The 27,002-nt window shown below is 36.4% G+C and overlaps 1 protein-coding gene across 1 annotated transcript in view; it reads right to left on the bottom strand.

The window, feature by feature from the left end:
- Nucleotides 1-27,002, bottom strand: part of LRP1B (LDL receptor related protein 1B) — a 749,025-nt gene that overhangs the window by 247,925 nt on the left and 474,098 nt on the right. Inside the window, exons 16-23 of the mRNA XM_054208041.1 lie at nt 26,619-26,759; nt 22,238-22,363; nt 20,216-20,332; nt 14,709-14,789; nt 13,247-13,414; nt 11,151-11,333; nt 4,165-4,365; nt 1,481-1,726 (exon numbers count right to left, since the gene is read on the bottom strand). Of these exons, the coding sequence (XP_054064016.1) occupies nt 1,481-1,726; nt 4,165-4,365; nt 11,151-11,333; nt 13,247-13,414; nt 14,709-14,789; nt 20,216-20,332; nt 22,238-22,363; nt 26,619-26,759 (1,263 nt within the window). The remainder of the gene's footprint in view (nt 1-1,480; nt 1,727-4,164; nt 4,366-11,150; nt 11,334-13,246; nt 13,415-14,708; nt 14,790-20,215; nt 20,333-22,237; nt 22,364-26,618; nt 26,760-27,002) is intronic.

Raw genomic sequence — 27,002 nt, 5'->3', positions numbered from 1 at the left:
CTATCAGCATAGCTCAGTAATGACTGAACAGCATAGATTCCTGATCTCATGCTGAAGTAGTAACTATTTACATGTGATAGTAACAATTATGGAGACACAAAGACTCAATTGGGAGACCATTCTGGAAATTATAACAACAGTTATTCCAGTCTGATTAATGCAAACCACATTCTTAATGAATTGAAAGAATAGCTCAAAGGCAAGATGTGTAATTTAAGAGAACATCCATGACATAAAACTAAATTTTAATTATTCATTGTTTCCCAAAAAGAAACATTATTTTTATTACATGCAATAGATATTTTGGCCATAAGTAAATTATGGGCTTCATTACTACTCTAACAAAGTTCTAAAATGTTTTGTAAATTAGCTCAAACATTGTCAAAGCAGAATTTGCCTTTTCTGAAATATGGACCATTAAGTTGCCTACTAACTACTAAATTATTTCAGGTGAGTAGGAATAGGAAACTTGGGCTTTTATTTCTAGCTTACTGATTCAGAGTTTTTTCATGTGATTTGTCTGAGGAAATGCTGAGTATCTGGAATAAATCAAGAATATCTTAATCATGATATCTATTGAATTAGGAAACATCCAAATAAGTTGGGAGATATTTCTATTCAGAATTGATAAGATACCATCAATGAATAACGATAATAAAGAATAAAAATATCAAAGAATCTTAAATGGAAATTTTGAAAATGAAGACAGCAAAATCAATGATATTTTTAAATCCCTACACAGGAGGTAAAGATGTGATGCCAGTCCATACTGCACATACATGTTTGTGTTTATACACACATTCACACTGCACTTGAAAAGACCCGTGTTTTCTAAATCATGCTTCAGTCCATATCGGTACTGAGCAATGAGGGGAATGCGTTCCTCTCTCCTATTTTGGCTTATGTTGGTTTTCTTCTTGATTAGTGAGCTGAACGGACTTACTGATGCCAAAAAAAGTAACAGAATGTCACACGTGAAAAATTAGCTTAAATTGTGAATGCTAACAGGCAGTAGATAATTGACTACGTGTGTGTGCACGTAGTTGCAAAATTAAACTTCTGAACCGTCAAGTAAAACTGACCAATACCATGATGTCACAGATTGATCCGTTTCTTCAAAGTACGTAGAAAATCCCTCCCTCATATTCCATATATAGATACACACGCTTGCATATATATCTCCGCGCATATTAAACATACATGAAAACTGTATAAAACTTCAAACAACTTAGACATTATTTGGTATTAAAATTCTTAGAAAGTCTTATAAGCAAGGAACTAACATTGCAATACCCCTTCATCCTGCATCAAGGATAGGGACAGTTTTAGTGAGTTCTTCAGATTGCCATCAGCCCCACACTTGGATAACCCAAGCCTACATTTCTTATTAAAAAATAAAGGAAGGAAATAACCTCTCACTAAATGGATATAACAGCTATTAACACCTGGAATATGGAAAATTGACGGAATTTCAACTTACCAGTACTAATGCAATTTTCTCCATCCTTACTGAGCTTCCAGCCTTCGTAACATGAGCACTTGACAGTATTTTTATGCTGTTCACATACTTGGCTACACTTCAGGTGCTTGGTACAGTAATCCATAATCTCACAAGTTTTGTTGTCTATACTGAGACTGAATCCTGCAGGGCAGGAGCACACAATTCTTCCTCCAGGAACCACAGAACATTGATGGCTACATCCACCATTGTTGAGTGAACATTCATCTGAAATAACATGGAAAAAACCCATTAAGGTCTGTAAGGGCTGTCAGTTATATTGTATATTCTTAAAGTCACCACGTCAAACAAAATGCATAAAAGGCTACTCAAGAAACGCAAGCTGAATTTTAAATTTTTTAAACAGCTTTCTATATTTAATTTTTAAATTATCTAATTTGTAAGTATCCAGCGTGGTAGCTTTACTGCAACCTTTCAAGATTTCAGCATAGCAGATGTACAATGCATGTACATTTTCAGACTTTCGTGCATATTATTAATTCATTAATAATTAAAGAGTGTCCATACAGTCAGTTCAAAGACCATTATAGCTCAACCATCTTCAATGGTGATCAAAAACTGATGCACAGAGCATCATTTGGGATGCTCTGTGCATTGGGGAAAGCATACTTTCCCAAGTACTTCCCCCTTGCTTCCAGCCACTTGACCTTTCAGGGACAAGGCTCCAACTCTTACGTCCTACAGGTCTGCATCACAAGTAACTTGTCAAAGAAACATGTACAAATATGTAGTAAATATCAGGATTTTTTTCTCCTCCTTTTCCAAAACAGCTAGTGGACAGTACTTCTGTATTCTCTGTGTCGGTGCTCTCACATTATATTCTGCAGGTAACTGATGATTTGCAAAGCTCTGCTAAATGAATTGAAGGTGATTTGTGAAACCTTTAAAGCATCTGCGTTAAAAGCATGATAATTGTGTCTGTGAGAAATTTTGTGACCTCTGGAGCAAAAAAGCATAGAACTACTCCTTACCTCATAGTACTAGCGATATCCAGGGAATCAATGGGAGGGCCAAACTGGTCTGTTGTTGCACTGGAAACTAGGCTTCACTTTGATTTTTTAATCTACTTGTGTCTGTAGTTATTTTGTTTGATTCTAAGAAGTCTCTGAAAGCCTTGCTCACTTGTGATGAAAGTAAGAAATACAACAGTTTTCCATAGAACTATTTCCTTCCCACTCAAAAAAAAAGGGAAAAAAAAAGGCCTTCTAACAGTTCAGATTTCAGGTTTGGTTTTTCAGGGCTTTTTTTATCATCACAGAAAGAATGAAGCTCCTTAATGTGTCTAACATGCAAATGTGTTGCTCAGCATCCCACATTTTGCCCTTCAGTTTATGCTTAGGTATGCTTTAAAACTAAATACTAAAAAAAAATACTAAAAAACTAAATAATAAATAAATAAATACTAAATAATACTAAAAATAAATACTTAATAACTGCTGAGATACCTGTTGACCAATAACACAGCATCTAGAAAATAACCGTGAAAACCCAAGCTTGGCCCTGTACAGTATTCAACAGGATATAGGTGTCATAATGGGCACCGAAATGGCATAGAAATAATATAAATGACCTTATGCTATAATTTCTTTCCCCTGGAATCTAGCCAGCATGGGATCCATATGTAGCTCTCAGAGGACTTATGGCTACAACATAATCTTAACATATTCCAGAGGAGCAGTGAATTTAAGATCCCCTCTCACAGTAGTCCGCGGACCAAGAGAGCAGGACAGTGTGAAGATCTCTTTGCCACATCCTGCAGCAGCTGTTGCCCAGCCAGTGAACTCTGCCTCCTGTGCTGAGCAGCTGCGCTTAGCCCAGCGCAGGGGCTCCTAGTAAAGATAGATCCTAGAGGGTGAAAAACCTTGCAAACATCTCCAAATGCTTTGTAGCAATGCTGGAGATTGTAAAATATTTTATGCAAAGCAAGGTCAGTGAGGAGCGGCAAGTTGTTGATATAATAAAAAAGAATTATAAAATTACTTAAGTTTTTCCTACAAACCATGTTTCACTTTTATCCCTAAACCATCGCTATAGTACACCACTACTGCTATAGTATTATAAGCTCTTTTAAAATCTATTCATTTTATCTTTGCATATATTTTAGAATAATTCAATTAGGTTATCTGTTATATTTCTGTTAGATTTATAAAACTACTTTTGTACATTTTTTACTGAATATAATTTTGCTGAGATAACCTACATTATCTGACATGCCCTGAAATCCTTTCAACACCAGCATCAGGGAGACATGTTAACTCCTCCTAGTCATCCCAATGCATTTCTTCACAAACTCCTACACAGCTACAGCCAGGATTTTACCAACTCAAGCTTCTGTAGTTGGAGAGAACTGCAAATTAGCTTAAACCCTTTAATATATACCAGAGCCTTTTAAATTGTTTACCTCCAGGAGAGTTTTAAGGCGTTAGGAAATTAAAAACTTGCCTAAGGAACTATGTTTTCCCTTATTTGAAGAAAACTAATACTTAAAGCACAACCCAGTATGTTTTAAATTAAGTAAAAATCCTCACATAGGCTACACTGTGACAAAGTTTCAGGCAGATTAACGTCAGAACTGTTTTTTCTATAGTAAGTATTGTGACAGACAATATGAAGAATAATCAGGAAAATGTGTCTGAAAGTAGTACCACAAAGATCGCCTTCATCAGATCCATCAGGACAATCTCTTCTCCCATTGCAGAGCTTCTCAGGCTGTAGGCAGATGGAGGTATCATTAGCACAAGGGTATTTTGGTGGTCCACACATATAGCCCTCGCAATTATCCTCATCAGACTGATCCTCACAATCAATATCGCCATCACATAGCCACGCTTTGCTAATGCATCTCCCTTGGAGAAAAGAGACAATAAACACAGGAAATCAGACTGGAAGCACACTTTAGAAAAAACCTTCAGTAACAATACACAGATATTCTTTTTTATTATGCTTTTCTATTAATAGTACTTTCCTCTTAGATGAGCAGAAAGAAACCAACTTGTACTTATACTCTGAAGCATCATCCACATCAGCGTTGACAGTCTAATTTTCCAAAAAACATCAATCCTAATCATTCCTACACGGAACAGAACTGCACGCAGGCAGGACATATCCTCATAATCTGTTAAATATATCAAATTATACTAAAATGTTTTAACTTTTTTTTTTTCCTGCTTTTCTTCATCTCTTGCTCTTTACTGTCTACTCCAACAGCCTTCCATAGGAGCAATGTTTCAACATCTGACTTTATAAGCACGGCTTTGAGAAACAAAAATCTTTCTAGGAAGTATACCCAATACATTCCCAGATTATGTCAGATAAAGGATCAGCTTTTAGACAAAACTACAGCAGATGAAACTTCTTACATGATTTCAGTTTTATCAAACCAGGGTCCAGATCATTTCCTTCACTCCTTAAAAGGGGGAAAAAAAATTCCACTTTTGTGCTGACCATCATTGTTCAGAGATGCAAGACATCTCTTGATTGAGAAAGGAGTTATGATCTTTAGAAAACATACAGGTATTAAATTCGAATCACCCAAGCCAGGGATTTTAATAGGTGAAAAATAACCAAGATTGTCAATGCAGGTATGTGTCTGTGTGTGCTCCTGTCCCAAACAATTTTTCAACTCTCAAGCATAAACTTGTGACTTGCTAGTTACAACCAGTAGGGGCTACTTCTAAATTTTGATAACACCTAGACTGAACAGAAGTGGCATGTTCAGAACTGGCATTTATTCTCCAGTTAATAAAGACACAACAGGCAGAACCATGAGTTAAGGAAGCTGATCTTGCACAGTGTTTCTGCCTATAAATTATTTAGGTAGGGAAAATCAGACTGGGACAGGAGACTGGAGATCCTGGAAACGTTTGGATCTGTTGACAGCAATGCTGGTGGATGCCCTTGAGTAACTGGTGATGCCTGAGACTGATAACTGGAAACTGTTGCACAGCATGAACTGACACAACTTGGTGCCCAACCGTCCCAGTTTGGCAGCAATCTTCTCAGTAAGAAATCGAGACTGATTATGACTTTGTGGGGGAAGCAAGGAAGTAAGCGTGTGAGATAATCAATTCGGGTAAAACTCTAATCTTCTTGGTTCTTTAATAAACCTTCAGTGTCAAATCTGCTACAGGCTTTTACTCTGTATCGCCCATGACGTGGTTCAATATAAAACCACCTCCAATTCCGTGCAGTTGTCCACACAATGTAGGAACTCTCCCCTAACCATAACTCTACTCTCTGCCATAATATAGTAGTAGATTTCAATTTCCTTTAAAACAAATATTTGCTTAAGATTAGTGTAATGCTTTCCGTTTGCTATTTTCGTCTTCTTTTAATGGGAAGGGTGCCGTCGTCCTCACAGAATGACAGTGGAATAAAACACAGTGAAACCAGACCAATGGAAAAAAATACATTTCTGCAACGTCTCACAAGGCAAATGTGAGACTGCCTTCACTTTTGGAGAAGAAAAGCAGGAAGTGAACCTTCATCTACCGTGAGTGCAGTTTCAAACACAACATAATTTTACCAGTGCAAAATCACCTGGAAAACTTAAATAGGGAATGGTGTCAATTAGATTGAAAAGCTTTTGCCGTTTTCTGTAGTGGTCAATGTCCCAAATATCCTACACTGAAAAGACAGAATTGCACTGACACAAGGAAGCAAAGCTGTCTGTATTATATATATGCAGTTTATGCAATCACAAGTGTTTCAAAAAAGTGTCCATATTCATTATTATCTTGAAATGATCATTGATTTTATATATTATAACACAGCAGTAGAATGAAAGCTAATGAAAAACACCATCAAGCAAGCTAACCAGATCCCAGAGTAAACTGACATTGCTTCCACGACAGCTCTTAATCTGTTTTTTAATCTTTTATACATACAAATATTTACAGCGCTAATCAGTTTTCCTGCCTTTCTCTTACCTTAATGAAGATATATTTTATAATAAAAGATTCATCTTCCACTATGATAGCCATGACATGTTCTTAAGCAGAATATACTTTCAAGGAATTAATCTTTGCCAAAATTCTAGAGATAGACTTAATGAAGTATTATGACTGTCTTCAAATCGTTACTTAAAATTCACTGATATTATTTATTGCCCCTTATTGAAATTCACATTTTTGGTTTCTAGGAACCTTTTTAGTAAGATTCCATCACAAATTAATTGCCTCAATGGATATATCTGTTCTTTTCCATAGCTCTTCTGTGTTAACACAGAAGATATACACGTAAAGCAGTGAATCAGAAGTTCTGAAGCAACAAGTATGTGGGCAAGCCAGATCCAAATGCTTCTCCAACATTTTTTTATTTCTTACAAATACCAGCAAGTATAACAGAATTAAGTTCTTATATACTGTTCAGTCTTTGTTGGGATATTGAGCCCAGGAAGTTTTTCGACAGATTATATATTCAATTGTAGGAAAACTACTTTGGTGGAGCGTTAATTCCATTCAGTTTCCTCTTACACTTATTTCTTACTGCCTAAAGCTGTAATGCCTTCCTAACCTATAGAATGGACCCGATCTCATTTCTATCAAAATGAAAGAATGTTCTAATCTGACATATTTAACAAAATGCTGTGATGGTCAATGATCTTGCTTGTCTTTTAGGACAAACCTGAGACTTAGACTGAACTACTTTGTTTCACGAACATAATAATTTCTGGTATTTAAAAGCTTTTAGTAGAAAGCAGGTGTTTATAAATGTCTCTTGGATGAGACAGAAGAAAAAAATTCTGCACCTAAAAAAAAAGACACCTGTTACCACAGAAAACAACGATAACATGAACTGAGGATAAAACCAGTATTGGAACGGCATATACCATTTTCTAGTTTACTTGCTTTGGTGGTTTCTTTTAGTTTAAATTTTTAATGTCAACAGAATTCACCCCTCCAGTCAGAAATTTCATCATTCTGAACAATCATTATCTTCATAAGGTTATTAAAGTAGTTGTACAAGATGTACAGCTCTAAAGATCTCAAAGTGAGAGAGGACATGGAGCAGGGAGGGAACAAGAGGAAGCAATGCTGGTAAACCCACCTTATAACTGATACCCTTTCCACCCACCCTTTGAACTCCTCCATGCTTCCCATTCTGATGTTCTGAGTGTTCTCCTCTACCAAAACTCTTCTCATGCCATATCTCCACCCTTTCCTTCTCATCAGCCTTCACATAAACTGTGGGGCAGCCCTACCAATTTCTTCATCATCTTCTTTCTCGAAAAGCCTTCCTTCCCAGCCCTCCTCAGTATTAACATCTCTCCATTCTTCTCTACTTGTCACATACTTGTATCTTGACATACACTCCCCATTCAGACAGCGCTATCGCTACTGCCCTATTCCAGTATCACTACGAGAATCAACCCTTGACTTTATTTCTGCTCTATGTACATTCCTTGTTTTCCATTCCAAAGAAATCCTACTTCTTCCCTCATTTTCCCCCCCTCTAGTATATTATTAACATGTGAGAAAAAAGAAGTACAAAATAATAGCCCATAGGGCAGCATTAAAATGGTAAGGCACAAAATGAACTGCTTCTTGAAAGAAATAAAAAAAAAAGCAGTAAGTATGACAAATACACAATACAGTTCAGATCTACTGCTTACAAAACTGAAGTATTCATGGCTCTCTTGCATTTGTCTTCACAAAAGTACTTAGTACTTGATTATGATCATTAGAGTAATTAGTTGACTTTTTAAGTGAGATTGCACAGATTCTGCTCTTGGCCCAGTACTACTAACTGCAAAGTAGGACAATGTAATAAAAAGGATAGATTTATGTAGCCCATAAAAGTGATTTGAAGTACATGCCTGTAATAATTTTTGGAGGACAGAATCAGAATTTAAAGTAGGAAGCTGGATCTTAGTCTAATCTAATTTAGTCTAGTCTAATTTAAAAGAAGTCTAATCTAATTTAAAAGCAGAGAATAACTACCTAGAAGCAGCCCAACAGGTCAATCTCAATCAGGTAGTTATTGCATTTCATATCCTACTGCTGCAGAAGCTCTAGTATATTTTTCATCACATATCACCACAAACAACCACGTGATGATTTTGAAGAAACTAGAAACGTCATTGTGACATCTGTTAACTCAAGTACCCCGCAGCATTTTGGTTGACTTTGGATACCACAGCTCACGAATTGCAGAGGCGGGACAGCTCCAGTGAGATGAACAAGAATACTAAAGGTTTACAAATATAAAATAAAAATAGAAGACATGTGAGGGAAAAAGAAAAGTATTTGTTTATTTAACAAAAAATGTGGTTAAGGAGACATATGACAGAAGTCTTTCAATACTCAAAAGATTTTTATACCAGTGAAAAGATGAAGACAATCAACTAAGCTTGGAGCAAAGATTCACACGACTTATTAGGAAAAAAACGTTCAACTATTAGAGGTAAATTATTAAAATGCTATCTATATAAGTTACAGAATACCCTCTTATTGGATATTCTTAAGTGCATATCAGAAAAGGGGCTGGATATGATGGGTTCTTGAGACCAACATTCCTCTAAGCAGAAAAATCACTTTTGTCTGAAGACTGACAAAAGCTGTAATTGTAACACGACACTCAGGCCTGTGGCATTGTGACAGATTAACCAGAGCCAACAAAAACTACAGTATGGAAAGACCTTGCAGTTACTACTTACAGCCATAAAACAAAAAAGACGTAAGCAAAAAAGTGGGCAGTAACACTTCACTATTACTGTTCTCACCAACTGTCATGTCCCTCAAGATGTATTGGCTGTTTCACCTCCCCCCATACACACATTCCTACCCAGACCCATCTTATTTTATATTAGGAAATCAGATGTCACCACCTAGCAATCTATAAGGGGAGAATTACCCAGTTGCTCCTCATGTGACCAATTCTTATGAATGTGGACGCCAGACAGTATTATTTCTTTAGAATAATCCACAGGGAATAGGATGTTTAGTCTGAAAACTGAACGGATTGTGACAGAAACTATTTCTTATAAACGCATTACTCATTTGTCCCACCATATGGAATTAAATTGAAAAGTAGCTAAACAAAAATTTGGTTTTTTTGTTTTCTGTTCCAATGCATTACCAACATGCCTCCCCCAGACCAACAATCTTGCTCCTTCCAGAACTGATGGAAGGAAAATAGTGAAAGAAAAAATTATGGATGAAAAGTGTCACAACTGATTCCTAAAATGATGTTTCCAAAGAAGCAAGAAGCATGATTGCATCTACGTCTAAATCAAAGCCATATACCTTTGAATTTAGCAAGTGTTTGATGAAATTCTATTTTTTTTTTCTGTACTTATATATGCAGCTAGAGAAGTCACATTTCATCCTTCATCCTGTAAACTGAGATACTGCCCTCCTGGCAATATGACTGTAAACATAGGTAAGTGCATAATGAAGCAGCGTAGTTTAAGACCTTTTCCCCATTTATGCACTAGGAAAAAGACAGTACCAGGAAGAAGAGTATTTCCTGTGTCAGGGTTTCTATCAGCCTATTTCAGGAAATAGACCATTCTATTAAAAGTGAATAATCCCTTTTTAGTTATTAAAGCTATTTCATTTAACTGCTACTTGTTCTATGCATCTTTATGAAAACTGTAAAAACACAAAAGGAAATGTTTTGATTAGACAAAGTTCAGTATTTCCTATTTGTTTATCCGGACATCATGATTTCTCTAACTTTAAAACCAAAGTAGTAACAAACCTCCTTTTCTAAGCTTTTCTAACATGTTCTAAAGTAGTTCACTTATTAAAAAGGAACTCTCGGTTCACAGTATAGATTTGAATAAAGTATTTTACTGTATCCATACACGTTCACAAATACTTTTGGACAGAGCGCTCATAACTAGACTGCAACATTTATCACGCCTCGCACGATAATGCTATGCACACAGGCATTAGAATGGATTCTCCTTTCCTGTAATAATTATAGTTGCCTAATGGCAACGATATTACTACTTATTATATCCTGAACTAAATTTTGCTTTTAAAGTTTATTTTACCTCCAGTATTTGATTAAGCTTTGAAGAAATTGTAAAAAGATTAATACAATGCTGACATATATTAATTTCTTCCTTAACTACACTGTCCCTGAAGAAAATGTTCTATTATTTTGCAAAATATCCTCATGCAAAGATTTTCACATTCTTTCCACATTTTTTAATAAAGTATACTTAGCAAAATTTTATTTTAAACATTCTCAAAGAATTTATTTTTCTTCCGATATTGTGGTTCGAATTTCCAGTGATGTAGTTCTAATTCTTTGAAGTCTTCTACCTAATTACTTTATACCATTTCAACCAACTTACTTATAGGGCCAAGATGGAAAACAGACAAAAATACTTGGACTTTGAAGTACTATTAAATGCTACAATTAAGTATTTGGTTTGAGGTACTATCATACAGAACAGTTTCAGCTTTAAGTAATCTCAAACCCCATCAATTTTATATTGTAAATGAGAAAACGGGTTAAGAGAAGTATATTCATATTCTTTTCCTGGTGTAAGTACAATAAGTAACATCACTTCAGTAGTATTAAACATTAAAAGCATTATTCAAATAGTAGATATGTGATCAAATCACACAGACAGACACACAGACACACTTGAGTAAATGTATCTGCAAGCACATACCTGTACTCTTGCAGGAGAACTTTGTTTTTTCATCACAAAGTCGTATAGTTCCATTACAGCCCTTTTCATCACTACCATCTTCACAGTCCTTTTCTCCATCACAGCGCCACAACTCAGGAACACAGTTCCCGTCAGGACTGCACTGAAATTCCTTCCCATTGCATCTTCCAGGGGAGGGAGTTTCTTAGAAAAAGAAGAATTACATTGAAGAACTTGCTCACGTGAGTTTTTTCCACTCCAAGTCTACAATGCCTTAGAATCCTCCTTCCTAATCAAAGCCAAATTCAGAGTCACAGGCATAACACTCAAAACTCATTAATCCTTTCTAACCCAGCACTCCAACAAGAGCTTCAGATAAGCTCTTTCTTATCCTGCTCACTCCCTCCACTTCCCCCCTCCACTACAGTTTCAAGGTAAATACCAATTTTTATTTTATTTTTTTTTGCATAGCTTTCAGACAAGAACTCATTTGGAGATGTAAGGAGGACCAAGGCTGATGAAGTTTTCCTGGTGCTTCGTTAGCCCTGCCTCTCACCTTCAAGTTACATTCCCTCCTCTTTCTTCATTCTCCTCTTTTTTCCAACAAGGTCCATCTCCAACTTCACAAAACTTGAAAGATCACATCTTTGCTCTACTGCCACAAGAGTTCTGGCTCTGACACCTGCCTGCCTTGTGCTATGACAGCACTGACAGACTAGTTGTAGCCTTTCTGAATTCCACAGCAGTGAACTTCAGTTCAGTGCAGCTATGAAATTAGTCTTGAATGTTTCAAAACATAAAAACTATGTTTTAATTATTATGATTTTATTATGATGATTATTATATTATTATGATTTTAATTATTCATCACATAGTAATTCTCTAAGTATTTTCTAGATTGTGTCCTTTTCAATTTTATCCTTGCCCTCCTTTTCCCAAACTATTACCACTGTGAGCATTTCTAGCATTTCATAACTTACTAATGACAATTACATATATTTTAAAGTAATGATAACCCTATACATTCCTGTTTGTATCAAAAAGCATTTAAATAAAGTCTTATAGGACTGTCTATAAATATATGGTTTATTTTATTAAAAGTTGCTGTGTCTTTCTTTTTCTCTAAACTTTCTGCATTCTTGCATTCCATTGTAAATAGAGGAAAGCCAAGGTGCTGGACACGTGTACGTCACGTAGCAGAGCAGGACACAGAAGATGTACGAACTGACAATAACTGTGCTATTTCAGAGACAGGTGCACATCCCAACTTAACATAGTATTGTATAAAAAGATAGAGCAGGGCTTTAAGCTCTGAGATAGACATGAACAGGGAGGAAAGTGAATAGTTTAGGTCCAGAACAATTATTTTGATACAGATAAAAAATAATAATAACCTTCCTAAATATATAAAAAAATAAGGACTTTACACTACTCCTGCACAGCATTCTGCTAATTCATCTATTTATATGAGGTTTGCAGCTAGACTTAGAATATAAACTTATGAGAAAGAACCAATAAAATTGTGTAAATTTACTTTGTTGTGGACAAATCACTATGAGAAAAATATGAAAGAAAAATATTCCCTCATTCTTATCTGATTATTCTTTATCCTTTGGTACAAGCATCCTCCCCTTCTCCCCCCACCCAAATAAATACAATCATCTGTTGCATTTAAACAGGAATGTAGTTTGTTAAAACATTTTTATGCTTTAGTAACACTTGAAAAAAACAACATGCATCAGACAAAAATTAGTGTTACTGCATAAAAAAACCCAGAAAATATAAACAGTAACTTAAGGAATGCTGCTTAGTACCTCTTTATCTAGGCAGCATGCATCTCTGTAAAAGGAAAAGCATCACATTTAGCATAATTCAGTATAGTAAAACTACAAAACTTATCTCAATATAATACCCATTTTGTTTTCAAATACATTCTTCTTCTATAATACACTTCTATATTATCATATTATGCTTGACATATTTTCCATTCCAACCTTTACCAAGGTTAAAAGCATTTTCTCTTTTTCCATTCACTGAAGACGGGTCCTCTGTATATATCATAAAGCACTCTCTGTGTCTATAAGTATTAAAATGTGGGAAGAAAAAAAACCGCTAACCTTCCTTGCTGCAGTTTGTTTTGGTTTCATCACTGAAATCTCCACAGTCATTGTCACCATCACACGCCCAATGACTTGGGATACATCTACCATTATAACATCTGAACTGATCAGCAGAACACGAGTGAATACAGCCTAGTTCATCACTTCCATCACCACAGTCGTCATCTGCAAATATTATTATTATTTTAAAAGGTAAAAAATGTGAATAAAAGATGCGAGGAGAAGATATTTCCAAGAAGGCAAGAGAAAAATAACATGCAGTAAATAAAATAGTATGTTTACTGACACAGGCATATGGTAAAATTATTTCTGATAGAAGTAACTCCTTAACTCTAATTTACCAACAGCACTTGGCTCTCCGTCATGTTGGACAGTCTAACCCCTTACACTTATTCACATTTATTCGATCAGAGACACCAGTAAGCATGAGAAGGCTGTAGATTCTCTTCATTTCTTTAGTCATGTAACTACACAGGCTTTCAAACACAGTGGTTTTACTTTATCCTCAGTGATTCGTTAACTTAGACAGTTAAGCATGCACACACACAGAGCTTCATAGAAACCAAAATGGAAACCTGATGTCAGAATTTCTTTTCAGTAGTATTCCAAATGTCGTTTCCATGTACTTGCAACAGTGCAAGGTGGAGAACGACAGCACATAAATAAGGGTGCAATGTAGTTTCTCATTACTTTAATGTTGTAGTCATTACAACAATCTTAAGGCAGTTCCTGTAATTTGATTGTGATCACCAAGGGAGGGAAAAGATAAATATGTCAGGTAAACACTGTAGGGTCTCCTTGCACAGAATTTCAGTAAGCACACTGTGACAATTTGGAGAATTTGTCCATTTACGGCTATGAATCCCTGTCAGCCTCATAAGATTATAGTAATATTGAAATGCTACGGTGGATGTAGAACCAACCCAACGTTATTAGGAGTGATGTGACATCGCGCCCATATCACAAGCTCCAAGAGAAGATTCATTTGAACAGCTGTCATTCAAATATGTGCTCTTTCAGACAAAAGAAATAACTACATTGTAAAGTCTTCCTAGGCTTTGCTCTTGAGGATGCTATTTATTAATTTGAACTTGCCCACAAACAGAAATCAGATATTTTGGCCACTGGAACTATTTTGCTTTCTAAAAGTAGAAAATGCTTTCATAAGCAATAACTTAGCTGCCTTTTTTTTTTTTAGTAATGAAAGTTTACACCACACTTCTTTCTACAGAATATACTATTTGTAACTATTACCATATCCACTGCATCATTCCTTGTGTAAAGCTTATTACTGCTGCTCTCTAGGCCAGGTCAGTAATTTAAAAACGCTGTATTTATTCTCTGACCACTTACAAGCCAAACTAGCAATATCAGTTTCAGAAGAAAAGAGTGAGCATCAAAGCGATATTTATGTAACATCTCCCATATTCGTTTCAGATATAGAACGCTTGATACTTGCCTGAATCACATAGCCATTTGCTGCTAATGCACCTTCCATTTTTGCATATAAATTGAGTTAGTGGCTCACACGTTGGGAATTCTGTGAAAGTGTTCAAAAAGAAATAAGAACTATTTAATGTGTATCCTCTTTAATTCTTCCACTCTCCTACATGCATAAATTACACAAGTGTATTGTATTAAACATTTGCACCTGCCAGATATTTAATCTGGGGAGGAGAAAAAGGTGAGACACCAAAAAAAGAGGATAAAAAGGCTTTTAACTGTAAATATTAGTCCAAACCCTATCCTTTCTCAACACACACCACTGAAATGCATTACTCTGCGTCATACAACATGATCCTATATTCCCATCAGACCATGGTTGTCTCTACCACTAAGCATGCTAATATTGTACACCTATATTGTACATCACAACTAAATATTATAGCCTGATGAGTGATACAAACCATATTTTCAATGTGTTTATTTATATAAAAAAGTTCTCCAATTGCAATAACACTGACAGTAAAAGACAGGAAATGGAAGACTATAATATGAGAAGGCTAAGACCAAAGCAGAACAGTCAAGACAAAGGTGCTGTACACTGACATAATACAATCCAAAAGTAAAATGTCAGTATTTACAATCATTTCTTCCAAGCATTCCAGCAAAAGCAGTAGAAAACCGAGCCAATAACATTCATAGAGACTCCTCTATATCAGAGATTTGTTTTTATAATTGTTTGTTATGCTTCTGCATGGAACAACTAATTTTTTCAGACTTCTTTTTCTTCTAAAACCAATGACATAGCTAGGCACGTGTATTCATAGCACTAACATTTTAAACAGCGCTTGCACTTATCCAGTTTGGAAAAATCTACTTTACAAAACCTAGCATTTCATAGGAAACAATCTAAAAGTCTAACTTTATTCAAAAGGAATAAGAAAGAGTCTAAATTCTCTATACAGACCATCAAGAGAATAAGACACCTCTCAGTAACTGATATCTAATGCAAACCAAAGACGACAATGTGAACGATCTCCCTGAACTGCTACTTCAAGGTGTCTGTCCTTCACTGAAGGATTTCAGGTTGGAAGTTCCTGCACAGTACATTCTAAACGCAACAGAAAGAAACATCCAAAATCATGCATAGTCCTGTCAGCCACACCAAAATTGCCCAAGATTAGAACAAATCTCCAAGTGTATTTCTCATTAAGTTGCTGCAGCTAGATTGGGTTCTTCTAGTGTTGTCACAACTGAGACTACCAAGCTAAGCTTCACAATGATTTCGATAATTAGGCCATGTAATTAGTACTGAAGAGTTCTTCTAAACTTTAAAAACATGCCACATAAACTTTTCTTAAGGACAAGAATTGAAACAGTCAATGAATTTCTGACTTGGGTTCGCTGTCTCTTGCCCTCTTTGGTGCAGATAACATTTTAAAGTTAATTCAAAAGTTGTTGGGGTTTTTTTGTTTGTTTTGGTTTTGGTTTTTTTTGTTTTTTTTTTTTTTTTTTGTTTTTTTTTTTTTTTTTGTTTGTTGTTGGGTTTTTTTTTTTTTTTAACAGAAACTCAGGGAAAGTTTTGGCCTAAAAAAGTGACACATGAAACACCAAATCATACCAGCTACATCAAACAGTAATATTTAGAGATCACCAAGAACGTCCCAAGACTGAAGTGATTATTCTGCTTCAACTCAGAAAAAGGTGCGAAGAAAAGTTAGCACTTATGACAACACTTTGTCAATAACTCCTAGAAAAGGTTGTGGACTTTGGTTTGTGTTTTGTTTTGGTTTTTTTGTTTGTTTTTGTTTGTTTGTTGGGGTTTTTTTGTTTGTTTTTTTTTAATTTAACAAAAGAGAGAAAAAGCTGTTTTTCCTGGAGGAAAGCATTACAGTGACAAGAGAAATCTGTTCCAAGACAAATAATGGAGATGTGCAACTACGATGGTACTTAGATACTTAAGTACCTTAAATGCTCCAAGCAAAACTGAAAGCAATTTTTAATTTAGCTTTTTATCTGTTCAATAATTTTCCCACAAATTTAACTAATTTTCCCCTTAACCATACATGAACGTCTTCATGACTTTATTTTTTTTAATGTTCATCTGTCTACCCAACAAGACCTGTATAAAGAGACTGAAACTAATTAAAATGAATTGTGATTACCCTCAGCCCACCACAGTCTTTCCAAGGATGTTTTGCACTATCTCCAGCGTTTGCTTCTCGTAGCCCCAGCCTCCACCATCATCCACAGCTCCCTCTCACATCCTAGAGGACAGGCACAATACCTCCCCTCCTTGTCCCTGTGGTCTCCCCAGTACTCCTTCCCTTTCATATTTCACAGAAAATAGATGAACATCCTGTAGCTGATTCACAGACATCCCTGTGCTGATTGCCCTGCAGACAAAGAAAGCAAGAATGGTGCCTCTTGAGCTCACAGGGAAGTCTCTCCACAGTGTAGACACCGATCTCGTTTCTCTCTGCTATCCAGCTGTTTTGTAAAACTCTGGTTCTTTGAGACTTCTTTCACCCTTTTGTTACTGAGGACAAATGGTATGACAACAAACCGATAAACACATGGACACAAAAAGTGACCACGGGTCTTGTTTCCTTTATGAAAGCAGCAGAAAAATAAAGAGGGTCTCTTTTCACATTTTCTTCAGAAATGTCACGCTTCTTAGTAAATCTGGTTGTATCTTATGACAAAGTGTATGCGTTATGATGCTAGCATTATCTTTCCAGTCCTGCTCACCCCAGCACTATGCCACTATAAGTATGCTTAAGTTCTTGAATCAAAAGGAGACAAAAGCTATTCCTAGTTGAAGACTGGTGCAGCTAAAAATCAAAGATTTGTAATGGTAACAAAAAGCAAACCATGGTTTTACTTTTAATATAAAAATTTGCAAATACAAGAAGAATTTTGAAATGTTTCATAGAAGAAGATATATAACACTAAATAGAACAGCTAAGTGAATACCATTAGCATGCACATTAGCCATCAAATTATAAGCAGAATGAAAAATGTAATATTTGACACATTTGCACAACATTTGCACAGTGCTCAAGGATAAAGAAACAAGATTCTAAAACATGAAACATGCTTGAAGCTTGGCGAAACTGAAAAACAAGAGGTGAAATAAATGCAGATTAAATGACCTGAAGAAATATTCCAGACCAGCTGACATGGCTACCAAGATGATTAAGGGCTACCAAGATGATGAGGGGACTGGAACACCTCTCTTATGGAGAAAGGCTGAGGGATTTGGGTCTCTTCAGTCTGGAAAAAAGACGGCTGAGGGGGAATCTTATCAACGCCTATAAATACTTAAAGGGTGGGTGTCAGGAGGACGGGGCCAGGCTCTTTTCAGTGGTGCCCAGCGACAGGACAAGGAGTAACGGGCACAAATTTGAGCATAGGAAGTTCCACCTAAACATGAGGAGGAACTTCTTTACCCTGAGGGTGGCAGAGCCCTGGCACAGGCTGCCCAGAGAGGTGGTGGAGTCTCCGTCTCTGGAGACATTCCAAACCCGCCTGGAGGCGTTCCTGTGCCACCTGCTCTGGGTGACCCTGCTCTGGCAGGGAGTTGGACTAGATGATCTCCAGAGGTCCCTTCCAACCCCCGCCATTCTGTGATACCAAACAAAACACATGGGAAAAAATTACAAAGATGACATTAACATCTGCATATTGATAAGGTGTTTAAGAACACAAGGTACAGTTAGTCAGATAAACTGTTATAGCACCAAGCATCATGGTGTACCACTACACAGAATGTGATAATTTTAGAGCTGGCAAAATACAGTGAGTCCACAGGGATCACCTTTCTACCTCCCTACACAACAGAACTTACTTGATTTGAAGCATGGCAATTAGAAATCTACCTTAATAACACTCTCATTTGTAGTCACATAATGACTTTATTTTGATACAGATTTTATTAAATGTTATGTATTTTGAAATAACCGATCAAATATCAGTTACTGTCAATATAAAGTGAGCTTTCTTTTTTTTCTGGTTTATATCACCATTAATAGAAGAAAAAGGAAGAAAGTAATAACAAATAAGACAAGAGAAAGCAGGTGGATATTCCAGGAAATAGAACAACTATTTACATGTAAAAATCTTGAATGCAGTTACAGAAGAAGGAGATATTGAGAATTACACATGGACTTAAAAAGTAACAATGTAAACTCAACTAATGGATCACGAATAATTCAAAATTAAACAAACTTAAGGGATTATGTATAAACATAATTTACTGATGGGATCCTACATGTTGCCTTCCATAGATTCTCTGGTAATTGAGGTCCTGGAGATTTATGTTTATGGAACTCAGGGCATCATGGCACCAGCACATGATCATGGCGTCAGCCCATGACTTTTATTTATGCATTTACTTTCTATTTTTTTTCCCCTGCTCTCCACTGCAAGTGCTTCATAGGCATAGAGATATTTGAAAAAAAAACAAAAAAACAAACTGTCATCAGCAGTAGAACTTTAATAACTACAGAAAGGGTTTACAGCGGTAAGAAGTTTAAAAAAAGAAAAAAGGTAATGTTTTATGAACTACATTGCTTTTATAGTTTGATTTTGATTAAGAAACAATATATTTTGATGACAAGTGAATCAAGTTAGAATATCAGCCTGAGAAAAATACAGGTCTAACTACTAAGTATCCTAACAAGTACACTTTAGGTTTTAATTTCTTTTGTGCACAACCTGTCACTTCATGTTTACACGGCTGATGCTACTAAAATAATCAGTCAGCATTCTTTCTTGAAAACTCTTGATAAGTACTTTCAGAAACATATCCTATTATATTGCAACACACTTACTAATTCATATTAGTAATTCAAATATCACAAACATTACCTTGTAAACAGGGAACACCCTGATGCAATAGTTCGCAGACCGCTCATTGACCCTTTTGCTCTCAGACTCACACGAGTTACCTGTGACCTACCAAACAGATGAAGGCAGCCACGCTGACTCATAAACACCTTAATTGTTTGGAAGCAGCTGATTAGAGAGAGGCACCTCCCTTTGCCATATCTCAGAAAAGCAGCAATCAGCAGAGGTGCTGATACTGTCTCATGATACAACCAAGAATGACTAATTTTTTCTGCAAAATACAACATCAAAACATCCTTCTGTTCAGCCTTGAAACAGTCTCATTTTATTGACATCTAGAATATGCTGAAGGGGCCCATGTGATGAGGTGTGTGGCTGAGATAAATATCAATTTCTGAGGGTGACAGTATTTGCTAACGGGCTGTAAATTAGGAACGTGTTGACTGATCTGAATATTTGGTACTCAATAATAGAAAATGCAGCCTTTACTTCGGGTTTATTTAGTAATCAAATAAATTATATTTGGAATTTCAGAAAGAATATTATCAGTTCATATAAAACCAAGAAGGCCCCTCATAATTCTATCCAAAAGTTCAGATGAAATGAGATCCGTATCTGTTTAACTTCTTATAGAATAATTTTATTTTTTCCCCCCAAATAAAGTTTACTTACCACAGGATGTCATTTCATCGGTTTCATCTCCACAGTCATCCTCCCTGTCACATAGCCATGATGTCGGAATACAGCGTCCATTCCCACAAGAAAATTGGTCGACCTGACACGTTCTTGCTGTCAAGACAAAACACTCCAAAAATGCAAGGGAAATGGACTAAACCTGTTAGGTGCCTTGGTGCACGTCTGTCTGTAGAAGTTCCAAGTCTGGAGGGCATCTCCTGGCCTGCTGCTCATTGTACCTGATCTGACTAAACATCACCTGCTTTCATTTCAGAGAAAGCTGAGGTCACCTGCAGGACTGTGTTCTACCTCCAATGTAGAATTCTTAGTGGTTTCTTCAACGTATGAGAAAAAAATGTTTTATATGTAATTATACAAAACTAGGTGGTAAAAGAGCATTGATGTTTGGTAAAATAACATTAGTGCTAGAGTTGAAAAAAACAAAAATCAAGGCTTAAAAATGCCTAGCTTGGAATATTAACAAGTTGTATTTCATAACACGAACAATGATCTAGTGAGATTCGTATTTACCCAGAAAAATGGTACTATAGTATGGGTGTGATGTGCCTGGCCTCACTGTTCTTAGAATCTTTTGCCTTTGCAAATATGCAACTGTAATGACTCATTAAAGGAAAAGGTGTGTGTCTTCTGAAGAAATAAAGATCACTAAAAGAAATCACGCTATATAACTACATAAGTTACTTTGAGACCTGATTAACAGTAAAACTTCCATAAAAATCTAACATATAAAACTGACATTACTTAATAATTTTGTTTATTCTAAATGTGAACCCATAACTACAATGCCAGTGATAGTGACGCAGATTTTGATTCCAAATTTAAGCTTTTAGAGTTCATCTATATGTCATTCCATACTTCAAAAAAATGACTGAGATGACAGAAACCCCAATAATCAAAATAATATTCCTTCATTTGCTATTCTCAATTACCATTTTCCTTTTTCTTGCTGAAAATAGCCCAAAATGCAATAGAAGAATAGGAGTTTAAAATATTTCAAAGTAGTGGGTTTTTAAACACGAATAGTGTTTGCCACTGCAGGACCAAAAGCAACAACAAGAATACAAAATTCAACCCACCGCCAACTGACATAGGGAGGGAAATATGCTCTTCAAATCAGACTCTTGTCCTACAAGCAAACCGTTGAATATTAAAGGATATCAAGATGTATTAGAATCCATATGAATACTGTGATATGGATTCTAAGAGGTGATATGGACACTATAGGTCTGCATTTGCACCAGCGGTCTTCTAAGCCAAACCGCGCAAGTAACAAAGTGGACAGGTTATTACACACATGAAAATTTAAATCAAGGAAAATGACTTCAGGGAATATTTTAATACACAACGTATGCTGTCTGTCACTACATTTCAGTTTAAAACCGTCATCAGCTTATTGATGTCTATTGATATTTTGTACATCAGATATTTAATGACTGTTTAGTGTACACTACTGCTAAGCACTAAATATCACTTCCATATATGCAAAGGACAGACTTGGAACTCCATGAATTATTGCAGTGGAATAAGTAAACAATCTCCACCTTGGTATTTCCTTAAAAATCCACTATGCACTTAATAACTTACAAATGAAAACAATTTCAAGCTACCAAGGGGAAACTGAATAGCTAATTATGCTTTTGTCAGCATAAAATAAAATTTACTAGTGATACGGCACTCATCACAGCATGTTAACAAACAAAATTCCAACTGCTAAAAAAGATTTAGCAGGGACAAGTTTGTACCCAAGCACTGCTTTGACAGCCAACCCACATGGACAGCTTAAGTGCTGAATTACTTTGGAAAGCACAGTCAAGCACAAAGATTAAGTAAAATATAATTTATTTTCCAGCCTTAGTGGCATCAAAATCCGAATTAATTTAAAATGGCAATAATCAGATTACTAGTAGCAGATTGGTTCACTTCACTTCAGAGAAGTCTTGAACTGTTTATAGAGCTGGAGTTAGAGAACTCGTATGCACAACCAAGTAAAATTTTTACCTGCACAGGTTTTATTTGATTCGTCTTCATTATTACCACAATCATTAGCTCCATCACAAAGCCACCTCTTGGGAATGCAGCGATTATTTTGGCATTTAAACTGATCATCGGGACAACTATGATTGACTAGGGAGAAAAAAAAGAGAGGTTTTTTTTCCTAAGAAAACAATCAAAGAAAATCAGCTGAAAATAATACACTAAATGGTATTCCCTGGCAATGCAGTTAGTATGGTTATCTTGTATATATAATCACCATGACACAAAAATTGTTCAGCAAATCAGTCAATTAAAAAAATATTGCAGTACTTTGATCATAAATTAAACAATACATAGTAAAGATTCTCTGATCATACTACTGTCACTATAGAGATCCTCTTCTATGAACTACTGGGTGATAAAAGGTAGCAGCATTTTACAACGTTGCTATTTCCTTGAAGAAAAATATCCTCCATCACACTTTATCAACCTGATGAGGTTTGCAAACTGAAGCGCATATAAACAAAACACCAAAGGGAACAGATGCAAGTTGCAAAGTGCAAAATATTATACCACAGTGAGCAGGGATTTGTGCAGGTACCAAAATGCTTCTAAAATGATGCACATTACTGTCAATGGCCACACATAGATCTGCTGTTTACTTACCATGAAATTGTAGGTGTCAAAAAGTGAAATATGCAACACAGTGTAAAACTGACAAAAAAATCTGGTATTCAGGAGTGAACAAGGTATCTCACAAACATGTTTTTGCTAGCTACCAAGCATCACGGGAAGGATGAAATTATGTAAATACTACTGGCCTGCTCTTGCAGCTGTAGTAAATATATATGTTCTGCTTCTTTTATGCTAATAACAGGATCTATTATTAGCAGGTCTTGCTAATCTTAATCTACGCAAGAGCAGTAAACTATACACACTTTGAAACGCTGGGTTAAAAATAATCTCAAGCTATTTTCCACCTATTCAGCCATCCACAGTCTCTTTTTAAAGTTTAACATATATCTGGAAACAAATGGTATTTAAAATGAAAGGACGTCTTCCAGGCTTATCCTTGACATTTCAGTAGCTTTTATCTTTGACCTTTCTACCTATTCTTCCTATTGAAAACAACACAGAGCGAGTGCGATATCAATAGCACATGAACCCTTCATGAGTGCTTTGTGTGGAGGGTGCAAGAACATTGGAAGATTAATTAATAATCCGAGCAGAACAGCATTTCAAGGCTCGTAATAATTATGAAGCAACCTAGTTTGCAATGTGACTGGAGACCAAAAATGTTACATCCATGTAATAAAGTTAAACATCAAAGTCACTTTTTTTAAAAATTGACTTCAATACTAGATATAAATATTGTTTTTAAAGGTGCTTGGTTTTGCTCATATATATTTATTAATATGTTGTGTGCGTATGCTATTCATGATTACAAATATTGCAGACTAACTCAAAAAGAACTATTGAAGTTACTACAGCAACTGCTGAAAAGAGATTACTGTTATCATACTGGCCACTTAAACTATATATCACATACAGATTTGGGACCAGATTATTTATATCTGTATAAATCCTTTGAGAATTACAAGCTTTGATCTATGAATGGGTCTAAATTACACTAATTTAAATGAGAATCAAGTCAACTCTGCCAAAAGATTTTCTTTTTCACTGTCTTTATTAGTTGAGCTCCTTATTTAAGTGTAAGAATCCCTGTTATTAAAGTAAAATATTAGTAAGCACTAGAATTCAGAACTGGACAAATGTTTTGAAAAGAATTAGGACTGAAATCTGTAATGAGTACTACACGGAGCTATCAAAATACATAAATGCAGGAAAAAAGAAAAACTGGCTATGTAACAGCCATACAGAAAAAGACCTAGACACTACAGAGGATCACAAGCTCAGTGTGTATCATGAACATCACGCCAGTGCGACGCAGACAAGATTTACCCAAGGATGCATAAACAGGACTATCAACCCTCGCAAACGCGTTCTCTCAGTCTGATCACCGTTACAAAGGCCTCAGCAGACGTATATATGTCCAGTTTTGGACATCCAACCCCAAGGATCACCTCGCAAAGTTCAGAAAAGAGCAATGAAATCTAAAAAAAACCATAGTCTACTGGGGAAAAAAGAAAAGGGAACAGATTAGAGTTGTTTTGTCTCAAAGCGATAAGAATGAGAGACTATGATAAGAGTTTTCAGACACATAGGACAATGCTGCCCAGAAGAAGAGTGTATCAGTTCTTCGTGTCTACAAATGATAGGGAAAAAATGTATTTTCATTTCAGTAAAGCAGATTTGATTTAGAGAAATGATGTAATGACAGAAATAGGAAGCACTGTGACAAACCGAGTAAGAAAAGGAATTTTCACTGCTGAAACTCGAATTTTATAGCAGGCTATCTAAGTATCTTCCAGGAAAGACACAGATACATAATGGGTATGTTTTCTATTCTTTTTCATTTCAACACCAACACTCTACGGGAAAAACCCCAACAACCTAACTCTAGTAAAACTGTATTTTTAAAAACAAAGTACATCTAATTTAAAAGCGGAATTGGGGGATGGGGGTGGTAGGTTAGTCTCTGCTGTTGCTGGTTTTGTTTTGATTTGGGTTTTTTGCTGGAGTTTCTGTGGTGGGTTGTGCGTTTTTTTTGTTTTGTTTTGTGGTTTTTTTTGGTTTTGTTTTTGGTTTTTTTTTTTAAGAAATACATTACAAAATTACAGAAATGTTTACGGTTGGAAGGGACCTGTTAAAATCACCTAGTCTAATCCCCTGCTCAAGCAGGGCCAACTACAGCAGGTTTCCCAGGACCATGTCCATATGAATTTCAAGTATCTCCACAGACAGAAACTCCTCAACCTCTCTGGGCAATCTTTTCTAGTGTTTGACTATGCTCACAATAAAAAAGTGTTTTCTTGGGTTCAGATAACATGCCATGCTTTTCAATTTGTGACAATTAGCTCTTCTCCTGATAGTGAGAAGAGCCTGGCTCCCTCTTCTTCATTCCCCCCCATCAGGCATTTATACATATTGGTAAGATCCCTCCTGAGCCTCCCTTCCCTGCAGACTGAACAATCCCAGCACTCCCAACTTCTGGGAAAGATATGCCAGTCCCTTAATCATCTCAGTGATCCTTTCCTGGACTCGCTTCAGTAAGTCCCTTCCTTTCTCATGCTGGGGAGTTCAGAACTGGACACAGTTCTCCAGACATGACCTCGTCAGGGCTGAGTAGACGGAAAGGATCACCTCCCTCAACCTGATGGCAATGCTCTTCCTAAAGCAGCACAGGATGCTCCTGGCTGCCTTTGCCATGAGGTGCATTGCTGGCTAATGGTCAGCTTGTTGCCCACCAAGACCCCAAGGTCCTTGTTGGCAAAGCTGCTTTCTAGCTGGGTGATCCCCAGAATACACTGATGCCTGGAGTTATTCCTCCCCAGAAGCATTTCTGGTTGCTGAATTTTACCATATTCCTCTCCGTCCAATTCTCCAGCCTGTCAAGGCTGCTCTGAATGGCAGCACACTCATCTGGTGTATGAGCCACTCTTTCCAGGTTGGTATCGTCCACAACCTTGCCAAGTTTGCACTCTGTCCAAATCATTAATGAAGAGGTTACTGACCCGAGTATTAACCCTTGGTGTACACTGTTAGTGACTTATCTCTGGACATTGTGCCACTGATCACAAGCCCCAAAGTCTGGCTGGGCTGTTTAGATAGTTTCCAATCCACCTTGCTGCCCACTTACCTAACCCGTCCTTTGTCAGTTTGTTATGAGGATGTTACGGCAGACAGTGTCAAACGCCTTACTAAACTTGAGATAAACAATATCCACTGATTTTCCCTTATCCACCGAGCTATTCACATCATTGTAGAAGGCTATGAGGTCGGCTAAGCATGACTTCCCTTCATAAACCCATGCTGACTACTCCCCATCGCTTTCTTGTCCTTCATGTGTTTGGAAATGGCTTACAGGACTAATTGCTCCATCACTTTCTTAGAGGTTGAGGGAAGGCTGGCCCTGCTTTATGAAGGTTGGACTCGAGATATTCTGAGGCCCCTTCCAACCTGAATAAGCCCGTGACCCATATAAAACAGTGCAATAGTGGGAAACAAAGCAAAAAATACCAATGTTTAAAGAATCAGAAGTGATGATGTCAAAACCAAAAGATGACTGCTCTTGTACTATGATATGAAATGAATACATGAGCATCATTTAAAAGGACTACTATTATTATAAGCAGGAAACGAAGAAAAGGAAAGATTTACATGAATGACCTAAGGATTATCACTTTTGTTCGACTCCCCTTAGACTTACATTATTTTGTTTCCCATTTTTAAAATGAAGTATGAATTGTGGGTTAAATATGTAAAAATGTAAAAGCATACATACAGCAAATTTCAGAGTGCTCATCACTGCCATCCAGACAGTCATCATCCCCATCACAGCGCCAGCGATCCTGGATACAGCGCTTATTGTTACACTGAAACTGTTCAGCTTGGCACAACTGTGGCAGCACTTCTCCATGTTTAACTAGGAAAAATAGCCAAGAAGCACATCTATTTTATCAGCTTGATACAGAATGCAATACCACCTCTACATAAATAGAGAAATAGATACAGATTCTTGTTATCACCCTTCAGAACATTTTTTTAGTAAACTTTGCGTATTTGAGGTAATTCCACCTGAAGCCTGTAGCAGCACGCATATCTGAGTGTATGGTTGAGGCAGTATATTTTTAATAAACAGGAGAACTCGGAACAGGATGGCACTCGA

Source organism: Rissa tridactyla, chromosome 7 (genome assembly GCF_028500815.1).
Source record: "Rissa tridactyla isolate bRisTri1 chromosome 7, bRisTri1.patW.cur.20221130, whole genome shotgun sequence".
Classification (NCBI taxonomy): domain Eukaryota; kingdom Metazoa; phylum Chordata; class Aves; order Charadriiformes; family Laridae; genus Rissa; species Rissa tridactyla.
This window is presented reverse-complemented; position numbering and strand designations above follow the sequence as displayed.